Source organism: Harmonia axyridis, chromosome 6 (assembly GCF_914767665.1).
Source record: "Harmonia axyridis chromosome 6, icHarAxyr1.1, whole genome shotgun sequence".
Lineage (NCBI taxonomy): Eukaryota > Metazoa > Arthropoda > Insecta > Coleoptera > Coccinellidae > Harmonia > Harmonia axyridis.
Window position 1 is genome coordinate 26,109,447 of NC_059506.1, and position 19,044 is coordinate 26,128,490.

Consider the following 19,044-nt stretch of genomic DNA (forward strand, 5'->3'; position numbering starts at 1 on the left):
CATTTCATTTTGTTTAGCGATGAAGCGCACTTCTGGTTGAATGGCTACGTCAACAAACAAAACTGCCGCATTTGGAGTGAAGCTAATCCTCAAGTGTATGTCGAAACACCGTTTCATCCAGAAAAACTGACTGTTTGGTGCGCTTTATGGGCTGGTGGAATCATTGGTCCGTACTTCTTCAAAAACGATGATGGCCAGAACGTTAAAATCAATGGTGATCGGTATAGAGCCATGATTACTAACTTTTTCATTCCTGAATTGAACAACCATGATGTCCAGGAGCTGTGGTTTCAACAAGACGGCGCAACATGTCACACAGCTCGTGCCACAATCGATTTATTGAAAGACACGTTTCGGACCTGTGAATTGGCCTCCAAGATCTTGTGATTTAACACCGCTAGACTACTTTCTGTGGGGCTATGTAAAGTCATTGGTCTATGCGGATAAGCCACAAACCCTTGACCATTTGGAAGACAACATTCGCCGTGTTATTGCCGATATAAGGCCACAAATGTTGGAAAAAGTAATAGAAAATTGGACGTCCAGATTGGACTACATCCGAGCCAGCCGTGGCGGTCATATGCCAGAAATCATATTCAAAATGTAATGCCACAAGATTATCTTGCGGATAAATAAAATTCACGTCAATCGAATAATCATTGTTTTATTGCAATTTAAAGTTCTATAGCTCTAAAAAAAACACCCTTTATTTTGAAGATTCCACTCACAAAAAATTGTCATGTTACATTCAACAAGTTGATAGCTGATAGGAGGGGGCAAGACTTTTTACGATGTGTGTATTTAACTTGAGCACACGTATACACTTTCGTATTTAACTTTCCTTTAATGAAATGAATGAATGGTTTAACTAAAAAATCTCCGAAAAGTCATCAATATATCTCACCAAAAAATTGGCTCCTAACATGTTACCCTGTGGCACACAATAACGGTCCTTTTAGGTGATACATCGCATCCATTTTTGTTATGCAAAACAATAATTTGCCTTCTCTAACCAAGGTAACTCTCGAAAATTTGAGTGGTATACTTCTGGTGCCACACTTTTCTAGTTTCTATACAGCAAGATTTCATGGTCAACGCAGTCAAATGCCTTAGAAAAGTAAAAAAAATGTCTTTCGGGAATTTCATCTTTTTCTTTATTATTATTTCTTTATTACATTCTCGATTAAATTTGAAAATAGCAGTCTCTTTACTTCTGCCTTGTACGAATCCGTGATGGTTTTTGGACCGTTCTTTGAATTTCTTTGAAAAAAAAAGTAGTCCATTTGGCAACAATTTTAATGTACTTGTTATTGAACAAGTCAACTCGAAATCCACCTCATTAATTCAAAGTTTCTGAGTGATTTCTCATGAGAGCTATGTTACATATTAAAATAGATTCAAAGTTCTGACAGATTCTGACCATGCCCAACCTTGACCTTCTTCGAGACTTAAAACGTAGAATCCCATGACTAATTATCTCGACAAACTCAATCTATCTCAGTTTTAAACATCTATCTTCCCCTAGGTTCGTAACAATTAGAAGAGAGTGTTGAAACAGCGATTATTTAGGGGTATTATGTCAGGTAAAATGACGTGGCAGCTGACGTGGAAGTCCAATTAAGAATCCTTGGATAATTGAACACCTAAGGTGCTATTAAACCCCAGGTAATCCGTACAGATTGCAATCGGTTAGGAGGGGTGGTTAATTATTAATTAGGAATGAAGTTGTGCCATTTTCACTCAATCGGTGATGTTCAATGTATTTGATTCGACATCCCTAGACCTCTAACCATAACAGGCCAATAAAAGGTCCCCGGTCTACCATAGTAAAACACATTTTTTTGGCATAATTAGATTTTATCATTCAACATAGTTGCCTTCGAGGGCGATACAGCGATTATAGCAATCTTCCAGCTTTCCTAAGTTTCGACGATTACTTCTTCATTGGCGATAAATTTCTTTCCAGCGAGCATTCTTTTAAGGAGAAAGTCGCTTGGGTCCAGATCTGGCAAACACGATGGATGCAGAAGCAGTTCGGAGCCCAATTCATGCAATTTTACCATTGTTTTCATTGATTTGTGACATGGCGCATTATCTTGATGAAACAGCACCTTTTTTTCTTCAAATGAAGCCTTTTTTAACGATTTCATCCTCTAAACGATCCAATAACGCTATATTAATTATAATCGCTGATGCTCTGACCCTTTTGGAGGTAATCAATGACTTCGCGAATCTCAGAATACTGATGCTATTACCTTGCCAGCTGACTGTTGTTTTTTCCTCGCTTTGGATTCGGTTCTTCGTGTGCAGTCCATTCAGCTGACTGTCGATTGGACTTCGGAGTGAAATGATGGAGAGATGTTTCATCCATTGTCACATATCGACGCGAAAATTCGGGTTTGTTGCACTTAAACAGCTTCAAACACTACTCCGAATCATTAACACGTTGTTGCTTTTGATCAATTGTGAGCTAGCGCGGCACTCATTTTGTCATGTATGAATATTCGTGAATGATATGATGTACACGTTCAGATGATATCTTCACAATGTGTGTTATCTCAATCAACTTCTCTTTACGATCATTCAAAATTATTTCGTGAACTTTTTTTTTTTTTCGTCGGTGACAGCCTCTTTTGGGCGTCCAATGCGTTCGCCGTCTTCGGTGCTCATTTCGCCACGTTTAAACTTAGCATACCAATCAATGATGGTTGATTTTCCTGGTGTAGACCGCGGAAACTGTTCATCAAGTCAAGATTTTGCTTCAACTGTATTTTTTCCCTTCAAAAAGCAATATTATATCAGCACACGAATTTTTTTTTTTTTTCATCTTTTTTCTAATGACAAAAGTAGCTTCACTCACATCGCAATATCTCACAAACTAACAGTCGGACTGCTGTCAAGTTTTGAGACCTATCGTTTGAAGGTTTGTACTAACTAAAAATCATATGGAATTGATACTAGCAACGCCATCTGTGCATCAGACCGGGTACTTTTCAATTGGCCCAATAGTAATTTCCAATGTTGTCTGAATAAGTTTCCACAAATATAATGAAAACAAAGAAAATTGTTACGCTGCACTTTGGGCTTATTAGGCATTATACATTCCAAAGTTTAAATTACCTCAATTGCTTTCATACAATCAGAAACTGTGTTATCGGAGTTATCATACCTCAATTTGTGGCGTAATCATGATTATGAAAATATTCAACGTACACAATCGTGATAATATGATAATGATACCTATTATTTCTGCGCAAAAAATGCGAACTGAGGCGTTCAAGCAGGGAGGGAGTAACATTCGAGGTAATAATAGATATTATTGCTTGTATATTTAATTTTTTTTTGGGGTTTTGTACTCTGAACATTTAATGAATGTCGCAATGCTGGTAATTTTCGAATTTTTAGCCGGAGATGGTCTCAAAAGATTAGATTTGGCTCAATGATAACAAATCCGTCCTCAAATTCTATTCTGTCCGTCCATCTGGCTGGCCGTAAACACGATAATAGGGCCGTTAAAATGTTGGTTTTCTTGTTTATTTAAAACTACAGATACAATCGGTAAAAAATTTAGATGTAAAGTAACTATATCAAATCTTGCAATTACATGAAAGACCTCTTTGAATTTTTGACAAAAATTCCTCCCCTTAAACTTTCGTATGTCGTATTCAAACAATGCACAAACAAAGACCTAACAATATGAATACCTTGACAAAACAAAATTAAAAATAATCTATTTGATCAATGCTATAATAATAACAATATCAATTCATTTCCACAATCAATACAATGACAGAAGAAAATACCCCACAAATAACTCTTAAAATCTATCATCTAGAACAGTACATACAGCAAAGCTTCAATACAATAAACAAAATTTTCAATAAAGCCCTAAAAATATGAGTGCCTTGACAATACAAAATTGAACCTGATCTATTTGATCAATACTTTAATAATATTAACAATACCAATTAATTTCTACAATTGCTACAGTAATAAAAAGAAATAATCAAAAATACTATAGAAATAACTCTTAAAAATTACAATTTACAACAGTAAACCAAATCTTCAATACAATGAACAAATGTTTCAACAAAGCCCTAACAATATGAATCCCTCGTCAGTCCAAAATTAAACCTAATCTATTCGATCAATACTATAATAATAACAACAATATCGATTAATCTCCACAAATTCTACAGTAACAAAAAAAAATAAATGGAAATACTCCAGAAATAACTCTTTAAATCTATAAGCTACAACAGTAAAGCAAAGCTTCAATACAATGCTCACATTTTTCTACAAAGCCCTAACAATATGAACCCCTTGACAATCCAAAATTAAACCTAATCTATTTGATCAATACTATAATGATAACAACAATATCAATTAAGTTCCACAATTGCTACAGTAACAAAAAAAAACTCCACAAATAACTCTTTAAATCTATAATCTACAACAGTAAAGCAAAGCTTTAATACAAAGAACAAATTTTTCGTCAATGCCCAAATAATATGAATCACTTGACAATACAAAATGAAACCTAACCTATTTGATCAATTCTATAATAATAATAACAATATCAATTAATTTCCACAATTGCCAAAGCAACAAAACGAAATAAGTAAAAATACAAAATGACTCTTAAAATCCATAAAATACAACATTAAACCAAATCTTCAATACAATTTTTCAATAAAGTCCTAACAATATGTACCCCACGACAATCCAAAATTAAACCTTATCTATTTGATCAATACCATAATATAAGGTGTGTGAATAAGTCTTTCCCGTTTTTTGTAAGAGATGGCGCCACCAATAATGTGCGAGTATTTAATGGTTACATATGTCATAATCAAAGCTTATTCATCTGTCAACAATTCCACACTAACACATTAGTTGAAATTTTTCCGCATCATAAATTTTTGAAATCGTGAAAATGTCGAAATTTGAGCCGAGTCGACGTCATTTGCGGGAAGTTTCACTTTATTGGTTCAATTTGAAGAAATCTGCTGCCGAGGCGCATCGGTTGCTTCAGGAAGCTTATGGAGAAGGTTGTGTCGATGATTCAAGTGTTCGCGGATGGTTTCGACGCTTCAAAAGTGGCGATTTCGACGTGGAAGACAAGGAGCGTTCCGGGCGGCCGAAAATCCTTGAAGATCAAGAATTGGCGACTTTGCTTGATGAAGATTCGTGTCAAACGCAAGAAGAACTTGCTGAAGCATTGGGAGTTCCAAGCGTTTGAAAGCCATGGGAATGATCCAAAAGCAAGGAAATTGGGTGCCGTACGAACTGAAGCTGAGAGACGTCGAACGGCGTTTTTTCACTTGCGAACAGCTGCTTCAGCGACATAAAAGAAAGAGTTTTCTGCATCGTATCGTGACTGGCGATGAAAAGTGGATCCGTTACGATAATCCGAAGCGAAGAAAATCATGGGGACTACCCGGCCATGCATCATCATCGACGGCCAAGCCAAATATTCATGGCGCCAAGCTCATGCTCTGTATATGGTGGGACCAGCTAGGTGTGGTTTACTATGAGCTTCTGAAACCGAATGAAAGGATCACAGGTGAGGTCTATCGACGACAATTGATGCGTTTGAGCCGCGCACTGCGAGAAAAACGGCCACAATACTCCGACAGGCACGACAAAGTTATTTTGCAACATGACAATGCTCGCCCACATGTTGCACAGCCGGTGAAAACATACTTAGAAACGCTCAAATGGGAAGTCCTACCCCACCCGCCGTATAGTCCAGACATTGCTCCGTCTGATTACCATCTCTTCAGATCGATGACGCATGGCCTGGCTGACCAGCACTTCCATTCCTACGAGGAAGCCAAAAAATGGGCGGATGACTGGATAGAGGCCAAACCGGTCGAATTTTTTCGCAACGGGATTCGTATGTTGCCAGAAAGATGGGGAAAAGTTGTAGCTAGCGATGGCCAATACTTTCAATAATTCATTTGTAACCATTTTTTCACAATAAAGGCTCAAAATTTGAAAAAAAACGGGAAAGACTTATTCACACACCTGATAATAACAATATCAATTAATTTCCACAAACGCTACAGTAACCAAAAAGAAATAAGTAAAAATAGTCCACAAATAACTCTCGAAATCTACAATTCACTACAGTAATTCAAAACTTCAATACAATATCCAAATTTTTCATCAAAGCCCCAACCGTATGAACACCTTAACAATCTAAAATTGAACCTGATCAATACTATGATAATAAAAAAATATTATTTCGTTTCTACAATTGGTACAGTAACAAAAAAAAACAAGTGAAAATTCTTCACCAATAACTCTTAAAATCTACAACCTACTACAGTAATTCAAAGCTTCAATACAATATTCAAATTCTTCAACAAAGCCCTAACAATATGAACCCCTTGACAATCCAAAATTAAACCTAATCTATTCGATAAATATTTGAGCCAAAACCACACATTGCTTGATGAATCCCACGTTAACACGCCATCCCGCTCCATGGTTTCAATTTGCAGACAAACAATCCAATTCACTAGCTGGCTAAACCGGGAGACTATGGCCATGAAAGGGACCCAAACATTCAAACAAGCCGACGAGCACAGAGAAGGAATGCCAAGTTTGCATGATAAATTCGAATAGATTGTGGTGCTTCTTTATGTACACATCCCTGAAATCCTGAGAGGCATCCGGCTGGAATAAAAAGTTTATTTGGAATAGAGGGATCCTGAGGGATGACGGCAGACCATAACCGAATAATAAGTATCATTTGTAGGGGACCGAGAGAGCTGGAAAGTGGAGCTTCATCACGGACTCATTAATTCTGGGGGACTTTTGTTCTGGAAAATTTCAAAAGGACGGGACGAGATCATTTTGATCTCGTTAAAAAATGCAGCCTTGATGAGACTGGTCGGTCTAAATGGGAATTGCGAAAACATCGGGTTTTTAATCAATGCCTTGGCTCTATGGAGTTCCTACAGACACAAAGACATTTTTGTCGATTAAAACTAGAAAACAAAGTGTAGAATACCTGGACAAATTCTTCGTTGTCTTCAGGGTTTTATCAGATCTATTATGCTTCTATTTGATTACTTGTTTTGATTATCTACTGTATTCCTTGTGTCAATTTGAAAGGACACTCCATTAGGATTATGATTTATATTTAATTAAGGGGGTTCGTTGCACTGTGACCTTATTGTCGCTCCCTATTAGATCTCTTCTAGCCATAACGTGATCTAAAGCTCGCCTTCCAGTTCCAGAGTTCTAATGAACTCTAGTATCTGGGATGACTTCAAAGAGGCTTTTTCCTCACTTTTACAAGTTTCTTGTCCAAATCAGATTTTGTGTTGGCCAGTGATGACAAGGCAATAAGTCACCAGGTGATCCGGAGTTTCTTCCTTCTTCCCATAGAATCTGCACTCGTCATTTTCTGCTAGACCCATTCTCATAAGGTGTCTCCTGAGGTGACAATGACCTGTGAGGAATCCAGTGAGGAGGTGTTAGTTCTTGCTAAGATCCAGAGATTATATCTCGCAGTGTCGAAGAATGTTTTTGGAATGAACTTACTCAGGAAGAAGCTCTTATTTATTGGTTTTTCCTTCCTCCTGAAAATCTTTCTCGTAGGTTCATTTCTCTATAACACAGAAAAGTTCCGGGCCAATGAAAAGAGTTTGTGCTCTTGTGCTTTTCTGGCAAGTGAGATGGCCTCTTCGTTCCCTTTAATTCCCGAGTGCCCAAGAACCCAGACTGAAAAGATCTTGGTATTCTGGCTATGACGCCTCCATGCAAAATAACAAAAATGCAAATAGAGGCTCGTAGAGAGACATTTTATACTGTTGGTTCCAATTAATTTGGATCAAACCTGTAAGCGTGATGACAGCAACCACTAAAATTTTAGATGGGAAGGGATTTCAGTGACACCTTGTTTTAAAGGTAATTCGATTGCCTTTTCAAAAAAACATTACATTTGATCTTTTTTGGTAGTACTTCGGAAAAATAAAAAAGAGTAGAATAGCCAGTGGCACCCAGGTCATTTCTAAGAGAAATGTATTGACAGAAGGGGCACTATTGTTTTTTTCTGGTGACTTTCCAAGTTTGTTGAGAATAAAACACAGCCCAGAGATGTGAAAGAACTGAAATAGGAATGCGCATATCTTGTCGAGAAATTCAAGTTGAAGTTTTCAAAACGTAAGGACCGAATTTGAAAATAGGTTATATTGCTATCTACAGAATGATTGATAACATTTTGAAAATCTTTCATGGAAATTTTTTTTTTTAATTATTTTCATGCATCATCGCAACTCTTGCTTGTTATATTGTAACTATTTTCCTTTTTTTATTTTTCGGAAGTACTAACAAAAAAGGTCAAGTGTATGTCATTTTTGAATTCTTCTTCAATACTCTTAAAGTTTTCATTTTAGGTATAGGCTTCGCCTAAATAACCACCCTCTTTTAACATGTATAATTAACTAAAAGAATATAAATATAGGTTATAACTCGAAAATCTTGAGTTTCGATGAATTTGAGTTGTTCAAGTTCGTGATCACCTCATAAACATCCTGAACATTCTTGGTTAAATCGCAAATAGTCTCAATACTACGTAAATAAAATAAAACGAAGTAATTTCCACTATGTTATTTAATTGTTAGCAACAATTGTTTCGCCACACTGTGGCTTCATCAGGCTACATTTCTGAACTGATAAGAGTACAAAGATTTTCGGAATCTTATATAGGAACAAAATTGGCACAAAAATATTCGAAAGGGTATAAATTACAAAGTTATATTGGACCATTTACCGCCTGGGATTTCCAAACTATCGGAAGAAATTCAATAAAGGGGATGAGTTTACATCCGTTTGTTCGTTCAACAGAATATTTTGGGTATTATACCTGTTTATTTCTAGGGATTCTAAGAGTGTTAGTCTTAAGCTCTTGTTTTCTAAATGAAGAATTTTAAAGTTATTATTGAAGGTATGGTCCCATTCTTTTAAGTGATTCGCGTAGGTTGAAAACGAACTATCAGATGTATAACTCTTTTGGTGTTCCTTTATCCTTTTATTGAAAGATCTTCCTGTTTGTCCAATATAAACCATAGGGCAATCATTACAGGTTAACTTGTAGACACCGGATTTAGTTTCTTTATCTTTAGATAAAGAAACTAAATCCCTAGAAATAAACAGGTATAATACCCAAAATATTCTGTTGAACGAACAAACGGATGTAAACTCATCTCCTTTATTGAATTTCTTCCGATAGTTTGGAAATCCCAGGCGGTAAATGGTCCAATATAACTTTGTAATTTATACCCTTTCGAATATTTTTGTGCTAATTTTGTTCCTATATAAGATTCCGAAAACCTTTGTACTCTTATCAGTTCAGAAATGTAGCCTGATGAAGCCACAGTGTGGCAAAACAATTGTTGCTAACAATTAAATAACATAGTGGAAATTACTTCGTTTTATTTTATTTATAATGAATTTCCGCCAAGTATAAGGACCGAATCCATTAAATCAATACTACGTATTGACAGGATAAAAAAAAAAGATTTCTTCGAAAACAACTTTTCTGCAAAAATATTTAAAAAAATGTGGCTCCTCATTGCCACCTTTTGCATAAGATTCCCAGTAACTTATGAACCCTTGAGTTTTTTTCCATCAAAAAATCTATCTTATGATGCATTAATATGCAGGGTGTACCATTTGAAATAAGAAAATAGTAGTCTGTTTCCGGTTTAACCGGAAGTTGTAGGGATCGAAAAATATTTCAGACAGTAAGATTTCCATAAATATCGTTTAGTGATTTTTGTTTTGAAAAATGTGGGTTGACAGAAAAGCTTTCTGTATGACATATTTGACAGTTAACAGATAAATCCGTGACATGGGCGTTACGAGTACCAACATACAATAACAAAATATAACCATGGAATCTGTGCGAATCTGAGATATTCTTGCACGATTTTGTACTTCAAGATGAAGCAGAATGAATGGATTAGCCACAGAATTAGAGAAAAAAAAAATAATAAGTACCCTTTTTTCTTGTAATCAGTACTCGGAAACAAAAGCAAGGAAATCTCAAGTCCCATTAATATTCGGACACACATCGTACATAAACATCCTTGTTTGACCTCCCACATAATCGGACGCTTCAGTGCAAGCCACCTTGAACTTGTCCATTCATTTCTACCTCGTTTTTCGGTAGCCGAGTGCAATGTCCTACCTACGAACACGCCTCTGTACCCCACAGGAACAGTGCAGCCAACTTCGGAACGGTTTTGCCCCAAAGTTCCGGGAGATCGTCCATCTAGATAAACAGCACGATTTCCTCTAAATTCCCTCCAAGAATTCGGGAGAAATGGGAGGCAAGAACGTAATTTGTTTGGAGTCGGAGCGGTTGAACGATACTTGGAATTTTACGTCTCGAATGGTTTTCGATTCGAGAGGTCTGTTATCTTTTGCCGCTTGTGTTTCTTTGTGTTCTTTTGGTGATGGGTTAATAATAGGAACTTTGTCAGGGAGACTGTTGGTGGGCGGTTTCTCCGAGTTTTTCTGAAAAAGATTAGATGTTACGAAACTAAACGTTCTTTTCTTTATAAGGTTTAGATCTTTAACACTGAAATAACAATGGAAATGTTTTGTAGTAGGTCCGGAAATGTATCATTCCAACCTGTTGATTTGAAGATTTTGCATAATAAGTTTCTTTTTCTATTTCAGTATCGTAATGAGTTCATTACAGTACTAAGGACAGTGCTGTAATGAACTCATTACAGCATTGTTTACAGTTATATTTTTCGTTCTGTGGTTGTCAACACTGACTTCAGTTTCTATCAAATTTTAACACACGTCAATATAATATAATTTGGATATAGTGAAATTATCTGCAACATTATTCGCAATTTCTCTTAATCATGGTGGTATTAAATCGATTTCGTCAGTCATAATTCACAAATTCAATGCGTAATTATTTCAAAATTCGAAACGTACGATTCAAATTCAAATTCCGTAATCTGTCATTTTACAATACAAAAGTTACTAGGATGTATGTATAATCTGAAATTTTCATTGAATTTCGCCAATATTTCACATAACTTAACTGAATTCCAATTTCGAATTTTGCATTCATGTTGGTATAGGAGCCTATTCTGCAACTTGTTTTGAAATATATTATTCAACTTTTTTTTTGGAAATATAGTGTCAGTTTACATTTCTCAAGACCGTATATTCGATTTGGGAACAATTTGTTTTTCGATGTTAGCATACCTGTCAAATGCTTCATCTATGGTCCAATCACTGATTGGTCGATTTTCCATTAGAACGAGAGTTATGTATTTTTAATTTATATTACGTTCCAAGAATTATGTATTCATTATAACGCAGAATTGTTATTAAATTTTTTAGCACAAAGATTTGGATTCATTTGCATGCCCACCCTACAAAGGCGTTCAAAGTTTGGTAAGTCAGTTTTGGAATATCAATAAGAAAATAGACTAACATAAAAATTATTTAAGTTACATTTATATGGTCATATCTTTGATAATATTCAGTTCCTCTTTATAAACGTAGTTTGTCTGAAACGGAAGTGATCATTGAACTGCAAATCCTATTTCATCTTATGTTTCTATCTACCTATTCTACTTAAAAATATCTGGCCTTAGTAATACTCCATAGGAAAATTCATCCACTTTTCCAGTGCTTCCAATTGAATAATTCGAAATTTTAGATAATTCTTCTCTCTTTCGTAATTAAAAAAAAAAACTATTCAGTTTGATTTCGATTGAATTTATCGAGACCATAGAGAAGTGAACATATATATATATATAGAGGAAGTATACGCAATTTTTACATGTCCCCAACCTGGTAAGATTACGTTGTCAGATTGTGGATATATTTTCAAACCCACAATTTTACTACATATATCATTATGAATGAATATTATTTTGAATGGAATATATTTATTTGAGTGATTCTCAATTAAATATGCAAATTTGAATATTTGGATATATTTTTCCTGATTATCGAATTTACAATGAGCAGGATATTTATTATTTTCTGTATCTACCTGCTGAAATCCAAGGTTTGGCAACTTTTGCTCTCCTAATGTCATCGGTTGTTTCACGTCGTTTGGCGCGCTTGAAGTTTGTTTTCTGAATTTCTGATATATTTAAGTATTTATTTCAATATATTTTGAGTTAATATGAAACTTTGATTCACTATGGGACATAAGAAGTGCGTTCTTTGTGGAGAAGTTCGTGAATTGAGTGAAATATCGTATCACTGAAATGTTTTCATTTCCGCGCGCTTCATGTCAAATTTGATAGTTTATGTTGGGGACAAAATTTGCCTACTGAAAGCATCTATATTTCCATACTTAAATGGCATAATCTACTGAACACAAATGACATGAAAAATTTCAAAATAATACGCGGTGTTTCCATTAAAACCATTTTAACTTGTTCCTATTGGAAAACCAATCAATCTTATCTAAATCTAAATCCAATCCAATTTCAAACTTCCAAGTTAAATCAAGTTTTCTAATATTTCTATTAGAAAGTTAAATCTACATCTGACTGAACATAACCAAATTTGACCACGAATTCTTCAGCTGTAAGTTCAACCTCCTCGTTTCGACTTAAAACCACCAAATTGCAGACATTTGGGCGAAATAATCACTCGAACGAGTGCACAAATTTGACATTTCACACTTCCCAGAACGAATTGGGAGGTTGAAAATTCCTTGAACGAGCCCAAGCGTTATTAATAGAAATAATTGCCTAATTTGAACTGAAGCTATGAAAATATCTACCTGCATTCGATATCAAAATTATGATCTGCTGCTTTGCTGAATAACTTTTGAATTATGGGATTTTTGGACAAAATCGGAAACTCAAAAACTTTCCAAGAAAATGAATGATTCACGAAATAAAGTCATTTCAAGCTTCGAAAATGTGAGCTTAATATCAATTAGGTTTCTAAATCCAAATTAAATTCAACTAGTGATAAATCTGGAAAACTCAGAGGTCATGAGAAAATAGTTATTTTCTTCAATTACTTCACAAGACATTTACGATTTTTCTTTTCTTCACAAAAAACCAAAAACTTTGAGTGTAGTTGCTATGTCATAAAATTATATTGAAAAACATCTGTTAAATGAGAAGTGATAGTAATCATCAATTTGGGTAATTCATATAAAGTATTCAAACGTTCCAAAACGACTATCTTTTCGAGTTATCTTGGATATGAAATGAATGAAACGAAATTTTTGACACTTAGTGACAGTCCAAGATCTAACAACAATGTTGAAGTTCAATGTGTATCTTCAAGACTTTTTTAAGAGGAAAAACTCGAGGTATGTTGTGTAAATTTTAACCAAAATCGAACTGGTTGCTTACAAAGTTCAATGTGTATCTTCAAGGATTTTTTAAGAAGAAAAACTCGAGGTATGTTTTGTAACTTTTAACCAAAATCGAACTAGTGGATTACTAAAATTCATACCTACATGTATTTCGGAAAAGAAAAAGGAGTTAAAATAGAGTTATGCATATATTTACAAGGAAAATGACTACAATTCTTCAATATGGATGTTAAACAAATACAACCCTTTATTTGAAACATATTTATAATTAGGGTTGTGTGTGTTTGCAATCCAATTTGAATTCTGAATATCAGTTATTATTTCCAACATAAACATGATGAACTTATTCGAGAATTAATTACATCCACATATTTATTGATTCTATGATGATGAAAACCCTATTTGTTCGAATTTTCATTCAGTATAGCTAACTATATTACGACTATTTTGGACTGAATATCTGAATACTTCATTCATATCATAAATTAATAAACGAAAATTGAAAGCATGTTATTCAGAAATAGATTGGAAATAATCACAGACTAGATCCAGCATTAATGATTTCAAAGCGATTCAGATTGTAAACTATCAGGGAGAGATAAAAAACGAGATATAATTCACTTCTCTTGATGATAACTGTTAAATTTAATGATAAAACATATGATATATTGGGCGTATATATCCCGAGGTAGATTTATCACTGTAAAATATTTTTTAATGCTCTAGAAAATTTGAAGGAGTTGTTTCTATTGGAGTAGAATTTTGTGGATAATGAGAAACGTCTATAAATTTTTATTTGCGTATCAATAACCTAACCTAACCTAGTAGAATAATGTCTTTTGAATCTTATAAATTTGTTCATTCCTTTTTCTCAAACGTTTATTGTCAATAGCAATAGCTCTTATTATGTCTACCTGAACTGACTGTGAAAGGTGGTAATTGTGAAACCCTTATCTCAAGACCTCATTGCGATAACATTTTGGTACTTTACTACTTTGACAACTTGTTTCTACCTGGTTCCATTTTGAAGCCATGCTGGTCTCTCTTGGACTCAGTTCGACGGTTATAATTATCTAGTGAACATCTCTCTGGAATTTTGTGTAAAAATATGGGAAACAATTGTTGTCGTACTCGCCGCCACTGGGATATTGATCTCGAACGGTAAGCTAATAAAAAATATGTTTCTTCTTGTTTTTTAAATTGAAATTATGGTTCATGGAATTTTGTTATGCATTCAAAATGAAGATCTACGACGATTTTATGGCTCTTGTTTGCCAAATTACTACAATGAAGTAGCATTTTGAAGAACTGGATGAGTTAACGAGGTATTTCATCGTTGTTTAAGTTTGTTTAAATAATATCTTTAAAAACCTTTTGTTCAGTCTACATAATATACGATGAGATTGAATGAAAATTTAAAGAAAGCATTGACTTTGTATCAGGAGCTTTTGCAAGCTCGTCAATAATACTCCTATCGGAGACCACAGTCCTGTTGTTTGTATTATATGAGATGAGATAATTTGTCGACTACTTTATCTAGATGAAAAGCTCTTATGATTCGAATTTCGCATGAACATTCGAGTGATAATTTTACATGCACAAATTAAATTTCAAACTATAGTCCAGTCAAAATGTGTTTTTCACTGGAAATTTTTGAGGTACTTTTGATTTCTTCGATTTTATATGTTTTTCGGGGTGCTAAATCCGAATCAAAGCTTTGCCACCAAAATTCCTTGACGAAACATTCATAAAATTCAAAAAAATTCCTTTAATGCAGAAAACAAAAATACCCCATGCCTTTTTTCGTATAATCCGCCATTTTCATGCAAAAAAATAAACCATCTCAACTGACTCAACTTTAATACATTATCAATAACTGTCTAATAATAGATAATTTATTGAAGGAAAAAAAATACGCCTTGAGATTTTTTATTTTTAATATACGAAAAAAGGAAAGGTCACAAATTGAATGAAGAATTCAAAAATGATTTTTAGCTCGAACTATTCCAGCAGTTTACACAGTTTGTGCGCCAATGATGAACATAAAATTCATAATTGCATGTCAATAAATGCGCAATAACTTCTTCTTGAAACCAATTAAATTTTATTCGAATAACTCGACCGGTTTCAGAGCAATAAATAAATAGTCCGTTTCCAAGAAAAATTCGATATCTCGGAAACTCTAAGAGAAAATTGAAAAATGATGATGAAATGAAAAGTTCTCATAATTTATTTATTATTACTGCTATGAACATGACATAAAACATTATATTTTTTAGTAGAATCCATTGGTGTAATCATTTGTTTTTTATCAAAATAAGTATCGAAGTTATAATACCAACATTTGTTTTTTCGAATAAAATCATAAAAATTGTAATAAGAAATAATTTGTTGTTTTCCCTTTTCCAAAATAAGAATATAACATGATATCTAAATTGCACAACACTGTCACAACTCTAAACAACTGTGCCTATCTATCATAATCTGTGAACTTCAGACTTTTCCAAGTATGTCTTGACCACATTCGCAAAAGGGGGTCGAGCATTGCCATTCTGTAAAACCACTTCGTCATGTCTCTCGTTGTATTGTGGACGTTTGTCTTTCAATGCTCGGCTCAATTGCGTTCGAGCGATTGTGTTTCAGTCGCTTTTAACAACACATAATATACTACGCCGAGGTGGTCCCACCAAACACTAAGTATGACCTTGGAACTGTGAATATTCGGTTTGGCCGTCGACGTCGAAGCATAACCGCGATATCACCATGATTTTCTGCGCTTGGGATTATAGTAATGACCTATTTTTCGTCTCCAGTCAGAATTCGATGCAGAAATCCTTTCCGTCTTTGCCTTGTAAGAAGATGTTCACAGCAAACGCTGTTCAACATCTCTCGTCTTCAACTCAATCTCTAATTTCCTTGTTTCTGATTCATTCACCTTTTCGGCGTTTTGAAATGGCTTGTTGCGCCATTCCTTCAATCCTGCCAATTCTTGTTGCTTTTGACACGAGTCTTGATCAAGAACCGCCTCCAATTCTGCATCTTCCCTGGTCTTTGACGTCGAAATCACAGTTTTTGAAGCGTTGAAACCACTCTCGGCACGTCCTTTCACTGATAGCGGCCTCACCATAGGTATTTGAGAGCATTCGATGAGCCTCAGCCGCAGATTCCTTCATATTAAAGCTGAAAATTAATACCTCCCGCAAATCACAAAAATTTGGCTAGTAAGCTGACATGTTTAATCGAGAATCAGTTTATGTTGCAGACACAAATCGACTAATATTTCGTTGGCGTTATGTTTATAAATACCTAAGCTTATTGTATGACACCTACGATCTATTTATTTCTACTATCACTTACCGCTACAGTCATCTATTGCAAAACGGCGGAAGCAAAGTTGTAAACATAATGGTATCAGAAATAAAGAAGTTATGAGAACTTTTCTTTTCACGTCATTTTCCAATTTCCTCTTATATTCTGAAAACATTTGAATATATGAGGTTGTGGTTTACACCAAATTGATCCTCCCAAAAATCGAGCTCGAAAATATGCCAAAGGGATTCTGAGATTCCCTCACAACAAATTTGGAACACCCTATACACCAAATGAACGTATGAATTAAGAAATATAGTATATCCAAAGTCACTTGAACTATTCCATAAAAATGCTTGGCTAGATGTCCCTTTGAAGTGGATACCGCGATCCGCTAAATATCGGGGTTTATTTGAAATAAATAAATTTGTTAGGAAATAAATTCACTGTCCCCAAATGAATTTCTGGAAACTTAGACAACCCTTGTATAATCGAAATATTCTGGCTTCCTCCAAGTGACTTTGGATTTACTATACCTCTGAATATGCAATTAAAAATGAGAGTTGAGAGTATTTTCGGTGAAATAAGATTACTGTATTTCTTAAAAAATTCAAGGGGGGGTTCTATACCCCCATCGGACCCCCCTTGGCTGCGGTCTTGTAAACCACATTGTAACATCTACATTTTTTTTCATCAACCCCGTATACACCTACATCCATCTCGCCCACTCGCGACACCAACGTGACCTTCCCCAACAACGGGGGGACAATCGATACGCAGGGGGGGCTATGAGAAGAAGGAACGTGACAACGTACAGTCGTCGTTCGTCCGACATTACGCTGCATTTCGCCCGCGCGCGAGATCCGGCGGTCGCGGAAATCGCCCGTATCTGGGTCAGGTGGGGGTGCTTCCGCCGCCCCATTTCGGACTCAAGGGCGGTTCTTTTGACGTCGTTTTTACGGTCGCCGCCGGAATCGCGGGATGCACTTTTCGAACAAAGGCGAGATGTGGGTTATTCCGAGCTACGGCTCGATTAAGGGCCGATATCGCCTATCGATGTTCGTAGATAGGGCGATTTTTTTTGGGGGTGGAAAGTTTTGTAGAACACATCAGTGATATGTTAGTTATACTCCATAAAACGTTTATTCGCTTCTTTTTCAGAATGTGTTTTTTTCCTCGCTTTGCCATATTATTTTATTCACGTTGTTTTATCTTCATTTCTATTTGTTACAATTTTATCGTTACGCTTTATGGTTTTATCCATATTCCTTCAATTTTATTTATATTTGTTTTGTTTCATTGATATTTTTGTGGTATCGTTTATACTTATATTTTTCTATATGTCCGCAGATTTCGCTGAAATTTTTTTCGACACAGTAACACTTACTCCATTAGAGCTGTATTCTCGAATTGTTGTACCAAAAATATGTTTTTTTCTTAGGGAACCTCCTGTTTTTCATTGAATTTTCGGACTGCATGGAATAAATGAACTCAAGTTTGTTCGACGTTTCATATGCTTCAAACTAACCGTTTTCTAGATATTCAGATTCCTCATTATTAAAAGGGTCTTTGGGAAAACTTCGAAATAAATGAATCTATTTGAATTAGATTTCGAAAGTGAATACTAGAAGAGTGGAAGTATACAGACTTTCTGATTTAGAATTCTGCTGGGTGTTCAAAATGAGACGATTAACCGATGAATTGATGAAATGATTCAAACGTTAATATCGGACTCATTACAAATGGCATACCCCATATTTTATTTTATCATTTGGTAGATATTTTATCGAAGATGCTACCTAATAAAGAATAAAATACAGAGTATGCCATTTGCAATAACTTCGATATTAACGCTTGAATCGTCTCATTTTGAACACCCCGTAGAGTTCTGAATTATTATCAAAAAGTCAGTGTACCCACCTTCGTTCTTCCAGTGTCCACTTTCAAAATCTCATTCATATAATTCATTCATTTCGAAGTTATTACGATTTTACGAAGACACTTCAATTCATGAAAAATTTAAATATCTCAAAAACGGTAAGTTTTAAGCATATGCAACTTTGAACAAACTTTGGTTTATTTATTTCATGCAATTTCAAAAATAAAAAATTGTGTGTTCCACAAAAAAAAATATATGTTTAGTCATTTATATTTTTTGGTGTGTCCTGTGTATTTTCAAATGATTTGAGAATATACATCTAGTGAAGCCTAGTGATCGTCTGTCTAAAAAATAATCGAAAATTCCAACGCTTAACCGTAATACAGCGTCGGGTCAATGTTGGAATATCCTGTATATCAATCATAAACTGCTAATGGCCTTACCAACTCTTATGAACCTATTTTTGAAAAGAGTATTGAAATAGTTTCTGCAGGTAATTTGAAAAAATCATGAATGA

At 34.9% G+C, this 19,044-nt stretch overlaps 1 protein-coding gene across 2 annotated transcripts in view; it reads left to right on the top strand.

Annotated features, from left to right (window-relative positions):
- The window catches only part of LOC123681613 (protein yippee-like 2), a 148,158-nt gene that overhangs the window by 44,818 nt on the left and 84,296 nt on the right, over nt 1-19,044 (top strand). The window contains exon 1 of one of the 2 annotated variants that reach the window (XM_045619808.1): nt 13,195-13,333. The exons of the other annotated variant lie outside the window; for it this stretch is intronic. Within the exon in view, the coding sequence (XP_045475764.1) occupies nt 13,281-13,333 (53 nt within the window). The 5' untranslated portion in view covers nt 13,195-13,280. Of the gene's footprint in view, nt 1-13,194; nt 13,334-19,044 lie in introns of those variants that run through there. 2 annotated transcript variants of the gene reach the window in all.